General features: G+C 55.3%; 1 protein-coding gene across 1 annotated transcript in view; it reads left to right on the forward strand.

Annotated features, from left to right (window-relative positions):
• The first annotated feature begins 69 nt into the window (after nucleotides 1-69).
• Nucleotides 70-18,191, forward strand: part of FLT4 (fms related receptor tyrosine kinase 4) — a 52,500-nt gene continuing 34,378 nt past the window's right edge. Inside the window, exon 1 of the mRNA XM_057376037.1 lies at nucleotides 70-218. Coding sequence (XP_057232020.1) covers nucleotides 161-218 — 58 coding nt within the window. The 5' untranslated portion in view covers nucleotides 70-160. The remainder of the gene's footprint in view (nucleotides 219-18,191) is intronic.

Below are 18,191 nucleotides of genomic sequence, written 5' to 3' on the forward strand. Positions count from 1 at the left end.
CGGCGGGCGGCCCGGGCGGGCGGAGGAAAAGGAAGCGGCCCCGGTGCTCCCCGCCCGCCGCCGCCGCGCGTCGCCGCAGCTGGGGCGCGGCGGGAGCAGAGCTCGGGCGCGGGGCGCTCGCACCGCTCCGCATCGCACGGACCTGCCGGCAGCCCCGGAGATGAGGAGAGTTTGCACGCTGCCCCTCTGGCTCTGGCTCGGCATTGTCTCGGAGGCAGGTGAGCTGCYGGGGCTGCGGGCTGCCCTGCCCGTTCTGCCGCCCGCTCCGCACCTGCGGGCGCGCTGGGGACGGGACGGGACGGGACTCGGCGCCTCCGCCCGCGTGTCCCCCAGACCCCGCAGGGATCCGCAGTGCTCGCCGTGGCGTTTCTCACCCGGGACGGGGATGTGCTGTGCCCTGGCGCTGCCCGTCCCGCTGCTTCCCTRTCCCCGGCGGGGACCCGCGCTCCCGGTCCCGGGTACCCCAATCCCCGACGGGGACCGGCGCATTCCGCCTTGGGTGCCCCATCTCCGACTGGCGCTGCCCGACCCATCCCCAGSCAGGACGCGCCGCGGTGCCCGCCTGGGTGTCCCCGACGGCGGCGTTCGTGTGCCCGCAGCGAGAGGACGGGACGGGAGGATCCTGCTCGGTCCCCGCGGGGTCCGGGGCCGCGGGGAGTTCACGCCGTGCCCGTGCCGCTGATGTCTCACTGCGAGCGGGAGAAACCCCACGGGACCCTCGCGGGAGGGATGTCCCTGCGCGGGGACGCGCCTGGCYGGAGGGCAGGCTGGAGGCCAGTCCGGGCTCTGTTTATTTATCTTTTCACGCACAGAGTCATTAATTTGTGTGTGCCGGGGAGGAAGGCGCGAGGAGGCGGGGGTCCGTGCGATGCTGTCCAGCCTGCYTCTCCCAGCACTGGTCTGCCTGGGAAGTCACCCAAGGCAGATCCCAGGGAAATGCTTTCCCTTCCTATAGCACTTCTGTGGAAARATGTCTCTTGGACAGAGAGACAAACTCCTGTCCATGGCTTGGGCCACATGGATGCAAGACSTTGGCAGGGATGGGGCTGCAACGCCCTTGAGTGAACAGAGCCCGTGAGATCGGGCAGAGCTGGGCAGGCACTGCCAGGGCAGTGGGGAGAGAACACCACACCAGATACCTTCAGAGAAGCTCCTTCCTGCACAAGTAAAGCATTTATAGCCCAAATCATAGCAAGACTGGAAGAAAGTTASTAATGTGGGGAGATGAATTTTGGGAGTATAAATAGAATTTTCTGTAGTGTCTGCTCAGTGACTCGCTATCACCAGAGGCATTTTTGCTGTTATTGTTGAAGTGAGCTCACGGGAGAGCTGCAGGTGTGGCATGAACAGCATCACCAGCAGTGTCACTTCAACCTGCTCTGCCCAAAAAGCTGCTGTTGGCTCTGGTGTCATGGGGCCAAAGGACACAACAGGCTCAGGGGATGTTTAAGAGGCTGGGCAGAAAGGAACCTGCTGCTGGTGGCATTGCAGCGGGACCTGCAAATGTTCCAAGCTCTCTTGTTACAATTTGTAGAGCACGGTGTAGCTGCTCCCGGGGTCTTTCATGTCCTGGAGGTGCGGGAGCAGTGCCGGGGAGGCTCTGGCCGGCGCAGCTGCGTGGCCTCGTCGGCGCAGGGCTCAGCGGAGCTTTGAAGCTCCCGGTGCTGCCTGATTATTGCAGAGACGAAAGGCGATGTGGAGCTCAACTGGGGGATGGTATCACAGGGATTTGCTTCCTCTTCTTCCATTCTATCAATGAGGACAATTTGTCAGTGYGTAAAGGACCCACAAATTTCTCATTAACCATAATCCCAGCGGGGTGCAAATATTTGCTTCCCTTGGAAGCAGGGATGCGTGTGTGARGCTGTTCCTCCTGTGAAGGATGAAATAATCATCTCAGGATCATGAAAGGTCTGTTCTGGCACCACGGTGCCAGTTTAAATGGGCCAGCATCACAAAACTCTTACACATCGCAGCTCCGTGGTGCTCCCAGGATGGAGTGGTGCTGGGGAGCTGCCCTGTGCAGGCAGCAAGATGAGGGGAAGAGGCAGAGGTTCAACCCCAGCATTCCAGATTATCTTGGCATCTCACAGTAATCTTTTTGTGGATGGTGATGAGACCATGTGCTCCCCGAGCCACCATCCTCTGGGCACAGAGCACCCCCAAGCACGCCACAGCCAAATAATCCCCTTGGGGATGCTGGCTTGCTGCTTCCAAGGGCGTTTGCCCGTTGTGTGAGGGAAGGGCCCGTGCTTTTGTAGGACCTGAGCCGATTGTGTTGGCTGCCACTGCCTGCTCCCCTCTTGGATCTCACAGAATTCCCGGCCGGGCACTCGGACAGCCCCGTGCTGACCGTGCCAGCAGCAACAGTTGCCTGTGCAGCTGGGATTTGAAGCAGTTGCTTTATTGCAAGTCATAAACACGGGCCGTTTCAGCAGCCCCCTTTCATCCAACACTGAGCACTCAGCGCACCCCATCAGGCCCAGCCTCCAGGAGGAGTGGGAGTTTGGGGAGATGCAGCCCGTGGTCCCCAGGGCCTTCCAGGAGGGGACAGCCATGGCTCTTGTGCCCTGCTGACTGCTTAAGGATGATTTTAGATGAGTGGGCTGCAACTACCTCTCTGGGATTTGTCTTGGGCACGCGAGCTCACTGCCTGCACAAACACCCACCAGGGCATCACTGAGCTCAAATTGACGTCTGGTCAGAGGGACACTCCCCCCAGCAGCACAATGTCCCCAGCCAGCGCAGGCAGGGTGGACGGGGCTCTCTGCAGTGTGTCCCATTCCGCTCTGCTGCCTCTCTCCCATGGGTTTGCTCCACGCAGGATCGCTGTCCCCAGGGTTTCCTTGGCCCCCCGGTGCTGCGGTGTTTCCAGGGCAGGCGTGGGAAGGGCAGGTGCTCCCGGCCAGCCAGGAGGGAACAGGCTGTTCCCAGCATCCCGAGGCAGTTCCTGGAGAGAGAAGGGGAGAGCAGGATCCCACGGGAACRGCAGCAGGAGGGGACTGTGGCCAGGGAGCAGTTTGTCCAAGCCATAGGGGACACCCACTGCACKCAGGAGGTTGCAGAGCAGGAGGGGGCTCTCGCTGGGTCCCCAGGTTTGTCCAGCTCTCAGCAGCTTTGGGGAGTGAGGTGAACCCTGGGGGTAATACCCATCTCACCCACCTTATCCTCAGCCACTCCAGACAGCGCAGCAGGGGCGRCTTTGCATTCAGCCTGCTGGTCTGAAACAGCCCCAGTACAAGGGGTGCAAGGCTCCCTCACTCCCATTTTGGGGGGGCTGTGTGTTTAAACCAGTGGCGGGGGGAAGTTGCAATAAGCTGGGGGTGATGGGGCGGTCCTGCAGGTGCAGGGAGAGGCAGAAAGCCCTGGGATGGCCGGAGCCCCCAGGCTGGGCTGCCCATGGAAGGTGGGGAGCCAGCAGCGTTGGTGGTTTCCGTGTGAGGAATGACTAAAGCCACAGAGCTCTTCCGCTGGGAGAGACGGGCCGGGGCATTGTGACTGTGGGCTGCAAAATCACAGCTCACCCAGAGAAAGCAGCTCCTGGTGGATTCTCGGGCTGGGAGCATGGCAGGAGGCTGGTGGATTGTTGCACACTGCTGAGCAGCAGAGCAGCTCACCTCCATGGGGCCTTGCCAGTGTGAATTCTCTGGGTTCACAGAGAATTGTGTGTGGAAAAATACATGGGTTTGCAAGGAAAAAAACCACGTGTGGTTAGTTCAGGCTGAAAGCTCCCTTTGCCACCCTGGACCGTGAACCAGASGTGCCCAGTGCCGCGTTTCGCTTTGACCTGCCCCAGCTACCCCTGCAGCTCCTGCAAATCTCCATCTGGGCGAGGGGCAGCAGCCAGGTTCATGTCCCACTGCTGCTGGGTGCTGTGGAGGGATTGTGACATCCTGGTGCATGCCAGATTCTGCTGGGGAGACCAGAGCTGAGCCTTGCCCTGGGCCAGAGCTGGAATTATCTTTTGTCCTTCATTAAGAAAAGAAATACTGCTGCAGCTGCACTGGCATCTAGTGACTGGTTAAATGAATTCCAGGGGTTTTATTGCCTCTGGCTATCCCAGACCTTTGTTTCTTGTTTCACGTTGTTAAAAGAGGGGGTTAGCCAGGTCCCAGGGGGGCTTTTTCTCTCTGGTCAGAATAGATCTAATGCTTTCGGCACAGCATTATTGCCCATCTGCGGTGCCTCATTGTTAAGGCAGAACAGTGGAAGCGGAGGTGGCCTGTGGTCAAGTCGGCGAGGAGGCACGAGCCCTGGAGCCCAGCGTGGCTGCTCCTTGTGTCAGGCAAATCGCTCCATCTCTAGGTGCAAGTTCAGCAGAAGGAGGGTGAAAACCTGGCCCTGCAGCAGCCGGTGCTGAAACTCCCACCAAGTTTTATAAGCTGAGGATATTAAGTGGGGAGTCTTGGAGTCTCTCCTGGAGTCGTTCCCCTGCTGAGGTAGCAGAAACAGGTTTCAGCCAGTGACTTGTATTTCACCTTACAGCTTCTCCCACGAGTGAATTGTTTTTGTTGCTGCCCCCTCCTTCCAGGGCGAGGATCCCTGCGCAGCCTTTGCGGCCAAGCCTGGAGGTGCCGTGGGACGGACGTCATGTGCTAATGAGGGAGGATCGGTTGAGGGGGTCAGGAAAAGRCTCTGACTGGGCAAACAGGGAGGACAGGGTAGTGGGGGAAGGCAAGGGATTCTCTGAATAAGTGCTGTGCTCTCCCATTGTCTGAGCACATAATAGCCAGGCAACTGCTTCTCCCCTGCTCAGGTTCTGTGCAGTGAAAGCCAGCAAGTACCCATGGGCTGTTCAGGAAGGACCATGAGGAAGGAGTGAGTGGATTGCAGACTGTCCTGGTCCCTGTTAGTGATGGACAGAGCTCTGGAGTGAGCGAGAGAAAAAGGAGATGAAATTTTACCKGTCTGCAGCAGCCAGTCCAGAGCTGGTTATGACTCTTGGCAGAGCCTGGAAAACMCCAGTTCTGTTTCAGAGGAATTGGTGGAAGAATGAGCTCAACTCTGTCCCTGGTGCAGGTGCATGCAAAGAGGGAGGCAATGAAGCAGGTCACTGATGGTTTTGGGATCTATCCTCTCCCGGTGAGGTGTAGTTGCCCACTCGGGTGCAGGTGTGGAGGGGTTAAGGCTTCTCCTGGCTGTGGCTCCAGCKGGCTGGGTAAATGCCAGCCAATGCACTGAGTCTGCCCGCCTCTGTCTGCGGTGCCAGGACAGTGACACAGCGCCCAGGCACTGTCCCACCACGGCCACACCACCCTGCACAGTGAGACCACCTGCCCAGCAGGGTCCGGGGGCCAGGGCATCCCCCAGGGAAGGGTTAAGCMAAGAGGAGCAGTGCCGATGCCAGGCTGGGTGTCCAGGTTCTCCCTTGGCGGAGGTCAGTGGTGGTTCATGGGAAAGGAAAAATTGGCAGCTGGGCCGGATGTCCCTGCATTTCCCCTCTTCCTGCAGCCGCCTGAACGATGTTCCTTATTTAGCTTTCCTGACGGACAGGAGGAATCTGATGGCGGAAACTGTCACTGCCTGATAACAGTTCAGGGACCCCTTTATGATGGGCGGCACGGCAGGGAATGGGGCAGCGCTGCCCTGGCTGGGAGGGGACAGCCAGGGCTGCCCTTTGCTCCGGGTTCCCGGGGACAGCTGTGAGCAGGGCAGGAAGGGCACTCACAGCCTTTCCTTCTACGCTGCTCTGTGTACAAACCCCCTCAGTGATACTTAAACGACTTGCAAGACCAAGAAGTGATGGGCTATGTGTATATTTCTGTAATATTGGCTTTTCCTTCTTTTTGCTGAGGCATCTGAGCTCGTGGAAAGGGCTGTGGATGGGCAGACAGGAGGCATGGAACAAAGCCACCTTGCCAAGGTCTGAGACCAAGTGAGGCTTTGTACTCGCTGGCAGTGAGGATGTGAAGGGCAGCCAGGGCTGGGATGTCCAGCAGGAGCTGGGAGTGATGACCAGCACCACAAGTTGAGCACACATTTCAGTACTGGGAGCATCTCCCGTGCAAGAGCACACTGCCCAAGCAGTAAACACAGCAAAGGAGATGTTCCTCCATGTTTTGTTGTCCCCAACTTTCTCTCCATGGAAGATGGCATCTTCTTAGTGTCTGAGCCATTCTGTCATATGTGCCCATGGTGACCAGCCCCAAAACAACAAAAGGTCCTGAAACACAGTTCCTATGCCATTGATTTTTTTCTTGCATCTGTGGAAGCCACCAGGCTGCTGCCATGCCAGCAACAGCATTGTTTCCATGGCAATTAATGCACTTAAAAAGGGCAGAATGTACAGTGAGAGTGTATTTATTCAAGAGCAAGCCCTTAGCAAAGCAGCCCTTGCCACTGGACAGGGCACGGTGCTCTCAGTCTGTGGAATGCCCAGGTTGGCATTGCTGTGTTTTGCGTTGGGATGCAGGGCACAGTGAGCTGGCTCAGCCAGGCTGGGTGGCACAGAGCTCCCACAGACCCGGGCAAAGGCTGTGCCTCGCACCTTGAGAGCAGCTGCTCCGAGTTCTGTGCTCCCTGGGGTGGTTAGAGCTRCACACTCCAAAGTGCACTTCTGACATTTCAGGTTTAGCTGAGGAATGTTAAAAATCTCGCTGCAAGATGTAAAACCTCAGCAGGAACTCACAGGGGTTGTGTCAGTTCYCTCTGAGCCGTTCACTGCCTGACCTGCTCACCCACATGAGCATCCRCGAGTTGCAGGGCTGAGGTTTGGAKSATCAAACCATARTGGTACCTCAGGAGCAAATGCTTCTCACTTCAGCTGAGTTCACATCCCTTTTGTGTTTTCTTTCTGTCATCAAGCACCACAGGCAGGGAGAGTGGTGCAAAGGGAATTGCTGTATCAGCCCCTGTGTGTTCCTGCACAGCTCTGTCTGTGTCACAGGTGTGTGCCAGGCTGGTGGACATGGGAAGGAAGCAGGAGCTCCTGCTCCAAACCCCAGTGCACGTTTCAGATGGCCATGCTGACGATGAGGTACCCTTGGGGAATGACAGGGATTTGCATCCTCCTGGCTATTTTGAGGCTGAAAAAGCAGCAAAATTTGTATTGCAAGTTATTTGTTCAAAGTTATATGTGTTTCTCATGGTGTCACTTTCCAGCATGTGTCATTGCAATGAGATGAGTTAACTTCCTGCAGTACTTTCCTGGGCAGGAGTCATCTCACCCATTCCTTCACATAAAAGTTTGGTGTAGTGCCCAAGGCATTTGCTCTATGCTCAGCAGAGGGGAGAAAGACWTTTTTGGAGATGCTCCAACCTATCCTCAAGGAGGCGTTGAAGGAATTGGGGAGGTGGTGGCTGAGCCAGCTGCCAGCCTGCACAGTGCCTGCAYGCATCCATGTCCCCAAAATCAATTCTGTGCTTCTGCCAGGTTCCATTTAACCCCACAATTCCCCTCTTTTCCTCACTGGCCACTGCAGCTCCCTCCACCTCAGCAGCTTTTAGCTGCATGAGGGGACTGGCATGGTCTGGCTGAGGATAAAATGAAAGAGCAACATCCACCAAAACAACTGACGGCCCCAGCCTCTGGAGACGAGGCCAGGAGGAGGCTGGGAGATAGGGGGATCATGTGGAGTGAACAGGAGACAAAGGAAGGAAGTTTTTATTGCTGGGCCAAATCCTGAGCTACTTCAGTTGTCTTTAGGCCAATGTCTCAGTGACTTTAGTRGAGCTTGGTCTGAGTAAAGAGAGAAGGAAGGGCTGCAGAATCTGACCCCAGAGTAATTGTGTCATATGGGGAGTTAATAAAGAATTTGCAAGCTCACTGTGGCTTTGCTGAGCCTCCAGCAGTAGCCAACAAACAATGCCCATGGCAGCCAGGCCTCCCCCTGGGTCATTGTCCCCTTCCTCTCAGGGTCCTTCCCCATCCTGCAGTGGGTTCTCCATCCCAGCTGCCATCAGGGCAAATCAGGGCTTGGCAGACCCTGCGGGGCACAGTGAGATGCCCCAAGCTGGGGAGTGGCTCTGCAGCTTTAGGAAGGTCTGTCTGCCCCTTCAKGAGACCCAGGAGCCCCATGGAGGGTTTTGGGGTTCTCCATCATCCTTCTGAGTTATGGAGGCACTTGGGCTCTCCACATAGCAGGGAAATGTGTAAAAGTTTTACTGGTTTTATTTAATCCCCAAAAGAGCAAAGGGCTGTATAGCAGAGCCTGGAAATTCCTCCATCAATTTCCAAAATTGGTTTTGGGCAGCATGTCCATGTCTGCACAGACACATACGTGTGTGTGCTGACAGTGAGGTTTGGCTCTGCACTTAGATTTCCATCTGTGACTTGTTTTCCCCATTTCTGAAATACTTGTGTCCACTGGGATGGATGTTAGATGTAGCAACCTAAAAAAAATAAATACTGACATAAGTGCAGGTCAAGTCAGTAGTTTCCAYGAATGACAGTAAATCTTGACATTTACTGAGGCAGGCAGGCTGGGCACGAATGGTGGTTTATAGTCAGATTTGGAAGCTGCCAGCTCAGAGTGATGGCAGCAAGCAAAATCACACCCAGCAGAGGTGACGGCATCCAGCGCCCACAGAAATCCATCACTCACACCCTGCTTTGGAGCAGAGTCCCCAGRGGGGTGKAASKGGGTCTAAGTGGCCATCATCCCTGCCCCACTCTGCAGGGCCTGACCCTGGGGAAGCAAAGAGCAGAGCTTTAATGGCATTTCCCTGAGCGTGGCAGCAGCTGTAGGGTGGAATGCTCCCATGGGACAGGCACACATCCACACCAGGAGATCCCTGCGCCCCCAGGCAGGCAGTGCGTGGTCCTTGTGCTGGGATGAAGCACAGGGGAAGAAACGGCCTTGCCTCCAAAAGGAGTTACCTGGCAATGCCTTGAAAAGCAATTTAGTTAACAGAGTGGGCCTGATGCCTCCTCACTGGGCTCGYTGGCTGTTGCCAAACTGTCAGACTTGGCAGATCCTGGGCTGTAAGTGCTGGTTCTGGCAGTGCTGCTGATGCTGGGATGGGATCAGGGCATATCCTGCTCTCGCTGCTCCTCTCCGTGCTGTGACATCGCAGTGTGCGAGGGAAGGGAGTTGCAGCACACCCCGTACTGCCCCAGTCTGGGCAGGCAGGCTCAGACCCAGGATGTGTCCCCTTGGGTGACAATGTTGAAGTGGGATTTTCCCCACCATGTTTGTTTAGTCCTGTGCTACAAGGACCGACAGAGGCAGCACTGTTAGTGCTGCATGGGTGTACCCAGATTAAGCCCATGAGGATGGAGTCTGACGTTCCTCGAAGCCGTTGTGTTGTAGGGAAGCAGGAACCTTTCCAATGGCATCAGTCACACCAGGATTGTGTCCAGCCCAAGATGAAATCCCTCCTGCCAAGGTGCTGGTGTTGCCCAATGTTGCCCCTCCACAACATTCGGCATTTCACAATATTTATGGCTGCTCCTCACCCTTGGCTGCTTAGACAAATAAAGYTTGGTGCAGCCTGAGGCAGTTAATCCCTGGTTTTCCAGCCTCCCAGCAATAACAAGGCCTGGGTGGCATTTCAAAGAATGCACTGGGGGAGTGGGGGAGTGCCGGGATCTATTTTTTATATGGAGGGGGAAATCCAAGCCTGCCTTCATTGAAGATAAGCGACGTTGGTCGGGCCGAGCTCTAACTCAGAGGTTTTAGTGGTGATGGAAGGCAGGAGACTCTGCACAGCACTGGCCCCACCGTAACCTTTGCCAAAAGAAAAACACTTCTTAATACAATAGTGATTTAAAAAAAAAAAAAAGAAAAATAAACAGGACCCCACATGAACTTAGGAAACCTGTTCTGGCATAAAGAGAGATGTGTATGATGAAATGAACAAGGGCACTTGGAAGGACTCTGGCCTCCAGACCCACATTTCTGGCAGTGAGAAAGGGCCAGTGCCTGTCCTCAATCCCTTGGTCCAGTGTGGTGCCAAAATGCCCCCACTACCAAATGGTTYCTCCTGCTTTTGTGGACTAAGCCAACACGTCTTCCCTTCATCCACACCTTGAATTCCGATGGGGCTGGAGAGGCCATCCCCAGCCTCGCCCCACGGCTCTGAGCATCAAGTACCTTGTGGTGACCAAACAGGGAGAGCCGAGGAAGTGTTGTGTTGTTCCTTTACGCCGTTTCCCTGTTGGTACTTGTGCTCCTTGGCTGGAAGTCATTAGCATGTGTAAACGCTTCCTTCCCATCGCGTCCGCTTGCGTGCTCATCCCACTGCGCTGCGTGGCAAGGGAAGCACCTTGGAGCAGGAAAACAACAGTCAGGCTCTGCGTACTAACAGAGAGTAACTGCATGTTTATGGAACTTGGTTGCCCTGTTGTAAGTTATTTTTATAGAGCAGCAGAAGGAGGTTTAGCTTATTGGCCTTTGAACAGCGCCAGAGTCCGATACCGCCATGGAGGCTGGGCGTTTCAGTGTAGGAATTGTGCTATGATATACAAAGTGTGACATTTCCAACTCAGCCTTCCCTGGAAGGGAGTTAAAATAGTTTCATAGCTGCACAAGGGGTGTTATGTGGAGGTGGGGAGAGAAAGCTGTGCAGATGTTAAACAGCCAGCTAATCTCAAGWGACGTGAGTGCCCCAATGCACTCTGGCTCTCGGAGATGATGATTATCATCTCCTGCTGCAGCGGGTCCTGGCTTGTGGTCACAGCTCTGTGCCAAGAGAAACTGAGCGCGTGTGCATCTATAACTTGCCATCGATGCCCCAGAGAGCCCCACAGGGCCAGATTTCCTCATGCTGGCCCGAGCCCTGCGTCTTCAAGTCTCTTTGAAAAGATATTCCAGCGGGGAGCAGATGGAATCACTGACCCAGGGCTGAGGTGCTGCCCAGCAAAGCCCAATGTAGGGGGAGAGCTTTGCTGGGCTCTTTCGAGCCCATCCCTCCTGGGGATTCTGCAGAGAACAGAGTAAGATTTCATTAACCACATCAGGGAAGGCTCTGGGTTTGGGCAGCTCTGGCTTCTTTCACGAATGGCAGAAAGCCAAGCAGAGCTGTGCAGTGGAGGGTTGAAACTYCTTATCTCCTACGTGCTGTAGATGCCTTTACCCCAGGGATCCCACCTCCCGTCCTGCTCGCGCAGAGGGCTCTTAGATCTGCAGCGAGCRCTCAGAACTCCTCCATCAGCCCTCACTGCTTGTGCCTGACCTCGTACCTGAGCCTTCCTTCCTCTGCCGCCACCTCTGATGACTAATTCTCCTTTGAAGAGCGTGTGCCTGTGATCTTCCTGGCTCCCCTCGTGCCCACCCCGCCCGGGGTCGTGCCGATGCTCGGGTGCGCACGTGCAGGTGTGCACGGAGGAGGGCTCGTGCTCCCCAGGCAGCAGCTCTCTCTGTGCTCCTGACCACCTTTGCTTTATTATTATTATTTTTAGATTATACTCAGTGCTTGAAGCCCCCTCTTTGATAATCAGGAAGTTTAAATTCTTCCTGCATTTTGCTTTTGCTTCCTACTTTCTGGACCCATCCACATCTAAGGTAGCTTTTTCATATTGCATTGACTCTGAGCTAAAYTAATTTTCTTTGTTCCCTGTTATCTTTGATTAGAAGGAATAAGGATTCCTCCATTCTTGCACCAGTATGTTTTTTTCAAGCCAAAGCAGCCCAGTTTCTGCTGCACTGCTCTCTGTGGCTGAGGCAGGGATGGAGGTACAAGGGAGCTGCATGACRGCCTTCCAGGGAGCCTGGAGCAGATGGGGAGTTGAATCCAGGTTTTCCAAGGCCAAGATAATMATCTAATTGCAAAACTATTTTTTCCTCACTTGCCCTGTTCATCAATCAGCTGCTCTTGCACCCCGCAGCTGGAGATCAACTTGAGGGTGTGTTGTGCTGCAGAGAACAGGCACTGCCAGCTCCAGGGCAGCTGTTTGGTTTGAGGGCTCTGAGTTGATTTCAGTTCACAGCTGAGTAGCAAACATCTGGATGCAGACTCYAGGGACATGAAGATGGAGGAGCAGGTCTTTTCCACTTGGTACAGTGTCTCCCAGCCCAGCTGCAGAGCTTGCATCCCCCTGAAAAAGCCCAACACAGTCAGTCTGGCACCCCAGGCTTTGCTTGCACTTGGGAAATCTGCCCTGAGTGGGGTATCGGGTTTTTTCAGTGTCCTGCTCAGCCTGTCCATAAGCCAACAGTCYTGGGAAGAGTTAAACTTCAAAGGCCAGCAATTAAGCCCACACACATCAAGGAAAAAGCWAACCTGTGACTTGGTTTTTTCTTTCCAAATGCTGCTGCCCTTTTCTCTCYGTGCTCAGTGCTGACCCTCGGGCTGTCTGGCTTCCCGGTCAGCTGCCTCTGCCTCCTCATCTCCCAGTGAGAGTCAAATGCTGACACCCCACGTAGCTTGAACTCCATCTTCCCCCAAGAGCACACCTGCAGTTTTCTTTGGCAGAGTTCACCTGAGCCTCTTGGAATGGCTCATGTTGGAGCTGCAGTGGATGATGTTGAATTTGAGGGTCTCTCCATTGTTTCTCAGGCCTTTCCCTTCCCMTATGTTCATTCAGCAGTACAGGTGCTGTGGGTGGAAGCCTCTGCCCAGTCACTGGACCTGGTCCTGGCTTTGCCTGGACTGTCACCAGCCCCAGCATGGGCAGCTGGAGCTCTGGGAAAGGGGACAATGCCCTGGTATGGTCAGGGGGATCCCCTCTGTTATGGCAATGGGTGGTTCAGAGATTCCTGGAGCTGGATGTCTCACCTGGATCCCTGAGTGGAAGAGCTGCTAGTGATTTGCCTTCTGGGAGTGTTGCTCTCTTTGGGAATCTCTCTGAGGATACCCCACAGTGGTGAAATCCACAATTAGGCTGAGTTGCATGAAGAGGTACTTGATCATCTGCCTCGTAACTCCATCAGGTATGGTGTAAGAAGAAATGGATAGTAATTTCATTCCATCATTTCCCCTTCATCACTGAGGGGCTACCATTTCTTCTCAGTGGCCAAAAATGTCTCCTTAGTGTTCCAYGGGTTTGTACCCACTGCTGCCAGAGGAACTTCAGCCCAGCAAACCCCTGGGGTTACACCTAGGTAGTAACAGGGTGGAATTAACCTCTGAATCCTGCAGTGTTCAGACAACTGCTGAGCAATCCCAAATAGGTGAACTGGAGGGGGTAGCAGTACAAGCCTTTCCCAAGACACTTGCCCAGAGATCCCAGACCCCCAGAGCCCATGGGGTGATGTCCCTGGCCCATCCTGGCCATCCAYTTACGCTGGCAATGCCTTATGCCCAGTAGTGGACCTGAACCAACACTCGTTCCACACAAGCTGTGGACAATCTATCACATCCTTTCAAGTTAGAGATGTAATGAACGGTGTTAATTGCTGGTATCAGTCCCCTAAAGCCACCTGATCCCTCTGCTCTTTCTATGCCACGTTAATCACATCCTGCAGGGGCAGAGAATGTGAGCAGGGCAAGATTTTGAAAGAAGTAAATTAAAACAGGAAAAGAAGCAACCTGACAGTCCTTAAGATGTGGGAGGATAATTTTAATTGAGTTTTGCAAGGSTTTAGCCGTGCAGTTAATAGGGGCCACTGGAAGAGCGGTGGTTATGTATGCTAAGCAGGACCACCCGCCCAGGACTCCTGCAGGCATTTGGGCAGGACTGAGGATTTCTGCCCCTTAGGGAGTGAATCCTGTGGACAGAATAGGTCCTGTTCCTGTCTGAAGGCGCTGGGCTCCCCCTCCCCTCCCTGCCCATCCCGCTGAGCCAGAGCTGCCCTCTGAAATGTCAGGCAGAGGAAGCAATCCTTGGCCTGTTAGTTTCTACAACGAAATAAAACACACAGATGGCTCGAGCATCCTCTATCTCAAAGGCAGGAAAAGGATTCTCCGGGCAGGAGCAAGCAGCCAACAAACGCGGAGCGATCCAGGGAATGGGGGACCAAACAAAGCGGCGTCTGGGCAGCCCTGGCCCGCTGCAGAAAGGGTGGGCCGGCGGCCACCGAGGGGAAGCCAGCTCTCTGATGTGCCGAGCATCCCTCGCCGGAGCGAGGGCAGCAAACAGGCGCTCCCCTGGGGCCCGGGGAGGCTGCTGACAGCAGAGATCCTGGAGGAGGTCTGCAGGGTGGCCCCGGCTGACCCGCTGCCCCCGGCCGGACATGTGGCTACCTGACACGGGCTAACTTTGGCTCAGGACGGAGCCTCTCGGGGAGGATGGAGTAGGGAGCGAGCGCGGGGGGGCACGGGCAGGGAGAGGAAAGACGGCAGGAGACAGAAATGCAAACATGGCCTGACAGCCGTGGGGCAGGGGGAGGGGAGGAGGAAAAAGCAGGGTAAACCTGGCAGGATGGAGCAGGAAACCGGGCTGGAGCGAGCAGGGCGATGGTGAGATAGTGCTTCCTGCCAGTGGAGAACGGCAGACAGATAAACACTCCCAGACGGGCGCTCGCTGACCCCTCTTTGGGATGCTGTGGGATGACGTGGTGGCAGGTCCCCGGGGCAGAGCACAGCCCCAAAAACAGGTGAGAACATGGTCAGGCCTTGGGTGTAGCCGTGAATCGCTGCCCAGGGCAGCTGGCTCGGAAATACTGCGATATAAATCCCTGTCTGAAGGCACCAAGGGACCAGGACTGAATGATACACGGTAACTTTGCTCCTTAGGACAGCCCATCTCTCCTGAAAGTGGCTCCTGCGTTTGAGCCGCTCTGTTTCTTTTCCATTTTGGACTCCCAGTTCAAAGGCAAAAGGTTGAAGGAGCCCAGAGGGCCTGTGCCCATTTTTGCCTTATTACCCATCAGTGTAGGTGGTTATGAGATACCAAAAAAGAACCAATTAATTAAAGTTTATCAGCCGTGAGAGGTTTCCATCTTTGTTTTCCTCCCAGCCTCACTGTGGGCATGGGTAGCTTTCACCCTGCCCTGGCAGTCCTTGGGCACAGGCTGCTGGGCAGAATCTGCTCCATTTTGGTGTCAATGCCCACCGTGGTTTGGGGCTCACTCTGCCCTCTGTGAGGCTGGAGAGAAGACACCTGGTGTTTCATCCCKACATTGGCTGGAGCCTGACGTTTATTTCTCAGCCTCGTGTGATATCTCACCTCTCTGCAAAACAAGCCTTCCTCCCTGCTGGAGAGCACTGGGAGGAGGAAGAGGAGGAGCTGACAGCCCTACTTCARATTTCCCCTGCTGCTCTGCCAGCTGCCTGCTCCTTGTGTGACGTGACACTCGCGCTTTGCCGCTCCAACCCACAGTTGGATGCTTGCCCCGTGCATGAGAACGAGCGGCTCCATGGGGGAACTTCAGCCCTGGAGGTGGGAATTTGGCCTGGCTCTGCCTCCAGCACGTGGCCTTCCCACATGTCTGTGGGCAGCCACGGGTCCTCCAGCACCAGGGCAGTGAGTGATACCAGCACAGGGCAGGTGGGGAATTGTAACTGCAGCAGGGGAGGAAATGGCACCTGAGATGCTGAGGTTAGTTCTTGTGGGGCACATGCAGTTTCACCAGCAAATGCTGCTCATTCGGACCAGTCCAGCCTGTAAAGCTGGAGGAGAGAAAGAGCATAGCAAGGTTTCTCCTCCCTCTACTGCTTCTCTTTTGCAGCAGATCAGAAAGGTCCGTCCAGTCCCTGTTGGCCAGTGAGCTACCAGAATTTTACTGTTGCCTGTCCAGGAGCAGAGCTTTGCTCACATAGTAACCAGTGCAAACAAAATTTTCCTTTTTTAGAAAGTGTCCGATCTTGAGTTCCTGCCCTGCTTTGTTGGACTGATGCTCCTTGACGGGGAATTTTTTTTGAAAGCAGCAAAGTAGAGATGGGGCGATAGCAGGGTCAGGGGAGCTTTGCTGGGGGAAAGGACACTTTTTTCCCTTCCAGCCTATCTTTTGCCCCAATTACAGCACTGGAGCAGGTAGGCTCGGCTGTCTATGCAAGGTGCAGGGAGACAGGCCTCCCCTGGACCAGCTTTGCTTTGTGCATGTTCTCTTGCAGCCGTTGTCACAGAACCCTGAGATGTGGTGGCCGGAGCACAAGCTGGGCYGGTTAGCTGGGGACATGCAATGGCYGTGGCCAGRGTGATCCAGCCCAATGCCAGGGAAGGAAGTCAGCGAGAAAGACAGAGTGTGAACAAAATCCCTCTCCGGAAAGGCGCCCYGTTAATCAGTCAGCGGGGCCGACTCAGCAGAGAGGGAGGGAAGGGGAAGCAGAGAGGGGCTGAGGTGGTGTGTGGGGGCTCGGAGGGAGGATCCGGTGCAGGGCTTCCTGTCAGTGGAAGCAGGCGCAGAGCAGGGGCTGTGTTGTGCCACACCATGCTGTACCATGCTGTACCATGCTGTACCTGCACCTTGTCCCACACTCAGCCTTTGTTCCCAAAGCCACCTCTCACCACAGCAGTGCTGGCTCTGGCACTGATGCTGCTCTGCAGGGATTTAGCATCTGCAGCCCAAAACCAGACCCTTTGCGAGGCTTTCCCACAACATCCCCAAGGGTGGAGAGATGAGGTCAGGAACAGGCTGCGAAAGGCCCTGGGGTGGACAGCACTTTCCAGGGTGAGYGTGGCTTCCCCAGGAGGCAGAGAGAGCCCTGGATGCAGGACACAACCCAAAACAGCAGTGGTGGTGTCAGGGTGCAGAATGAGGTAAAGTGACCTGAAAATGAAGGAGCTGCCAGCGATATGGAAAAGGCCCTCAGTGCAGCCTGGCCCCTTTCAGAGCCACGCGCTGCAAGATCAAGGCTAGAAAAACTGCTGGGAAACGTGCTTCTCTGGGAACAGACAAGGTGTGAGTGGCTGTGGGATCCTGCTTCCTCTCACCGCATCCCATCAATCCCCCTCTGTTTATTTTAATATCCTGCTGCCAACTTGCTGGAAAAAAGCTGCAACCATCTTGAAAAAACAAAGCCAGAGCTGCTGCATGCCTTTTTAATTACATTAATGCTCTCCCTGTGCAAGGGCACAGTTGGGTGTGCGGGAGAAAGTGGGGTCTGCTTGGAGGGCTGGGGAGATAAAGCATCACAGGGGTTGGAGGTGGGGAAGGAGGGACTCRGAGGAGAGGAGACACTCCATGCTCTGGAGACATCTCCCTCACACCCTGGGATTTGCCAGAGACACAAACCATCTGTGTGTCRGTTAGCAGAGATTTAATGGCCAAACCCAGCACCAAGTTCAGACCTGGGGAGAGTGAAGTGCAGGAGAGAGCCATGGCAGGGCACATGCTCCCTCAGGGAGGGAAARGGCAAGGGCAGCAATGGGGTGGATCCTTCTGGCAAGCACAGAGTGATAGAGAATTTTTGCAGGGAGGCTTGATGGCTTTGAAGATGATTTTGCAGGCTGGGAATGGCTCTGTGCATCCTTTTGCCTGTCCTGGGTGCCACAGGTGGCTCTGGACCTGGGCATCTCAAGATGCCAGGCTTAGTGTGGGCATCAGGGTGAGTAGTGGGTCCCCAGCATGAGGCAGGACAGGGAGTCCCCAAACTATCTGGCAATCCGGGGCCAGTAAAGAGGCTGGATGGCCACGAGAGCTGGCCAGCAGTGGTGCCAGCAGCAGGAGTGTCCCCAGCCCCAGACTGCGGTCCTCTCAGAGTGAGCAGTGGTTCCTTTTCCTGTTGTACTCACAGAGGGCCATGGACAGGATGCATCTGCAGGAATCCCACAGCCCCAACCTGCACAGATCGTACTTTTCCTTTCTTCCCCTCAACCCCCTGGTGTTGTTTGCTGACAGGTCACCAGGCAGCACGTGAAGGGAGGCAGGGGGTTATTTCTGTGCTGTCCTGCTCCCCCCAGGCCCGGTGGTGGGGCACAGCATTAGCTGAGAGGCTTCTGCCATCTTGCACCACTTATTTAGTGGTTCAAGCAGAGGGACCATGCCAGTTTTAAGATCTGATTCAGTGCCTGTTTCAGCCAGCCCTGGAGCTGGCCAGGGCTTTAGGGATTACCTTTCTGCTCGCTGCCCCAGAGCACGGACAGGATGAGAGGGTTTGCTGTCCCCAGCCAGCCCCATGCAAGCCATTATCTTCTGCATTTTGGGCTGAGCTCCGTGGGGCTGTCAGGCACCCCCAGCTGCTCCCTGGGGCGATGGACRGGCAGGCTGCGGCCATCTGGAGAGCAGTGTTTGCACTGGGATAAGTGTGTCCGGCATTAATAGGAAACGCAGCTTAGCGGACRGATTCCTTCCACCGCCTCCTTTTTTTAATAAACCTTGTTACATTTTGAAGGGATTTTACCAAAAATGCGGTCATTTATTTTCACAGCCCCGGGGCACATTTTTCCTGTGTGACATCTCTCCGCCAGGGCCGGGGAGGTTGGAGGC

The sequence above is a fragment of the Malurus melanocephalus genome, unplaced genomic scaffold (assembly GCF_030028575.1).
Source record: "Malurus melanocephalus ecotype Western Australia unplaced genomic scaffold, MMel_1.1 scaffold_269, whole genome shotgun sequence".
Lineage (NCBI taxonomy): Eukaryota > Metazoa > Chordata > Aves > Passeriformes > Maluridae > Malurus > Malurus melanocephalus.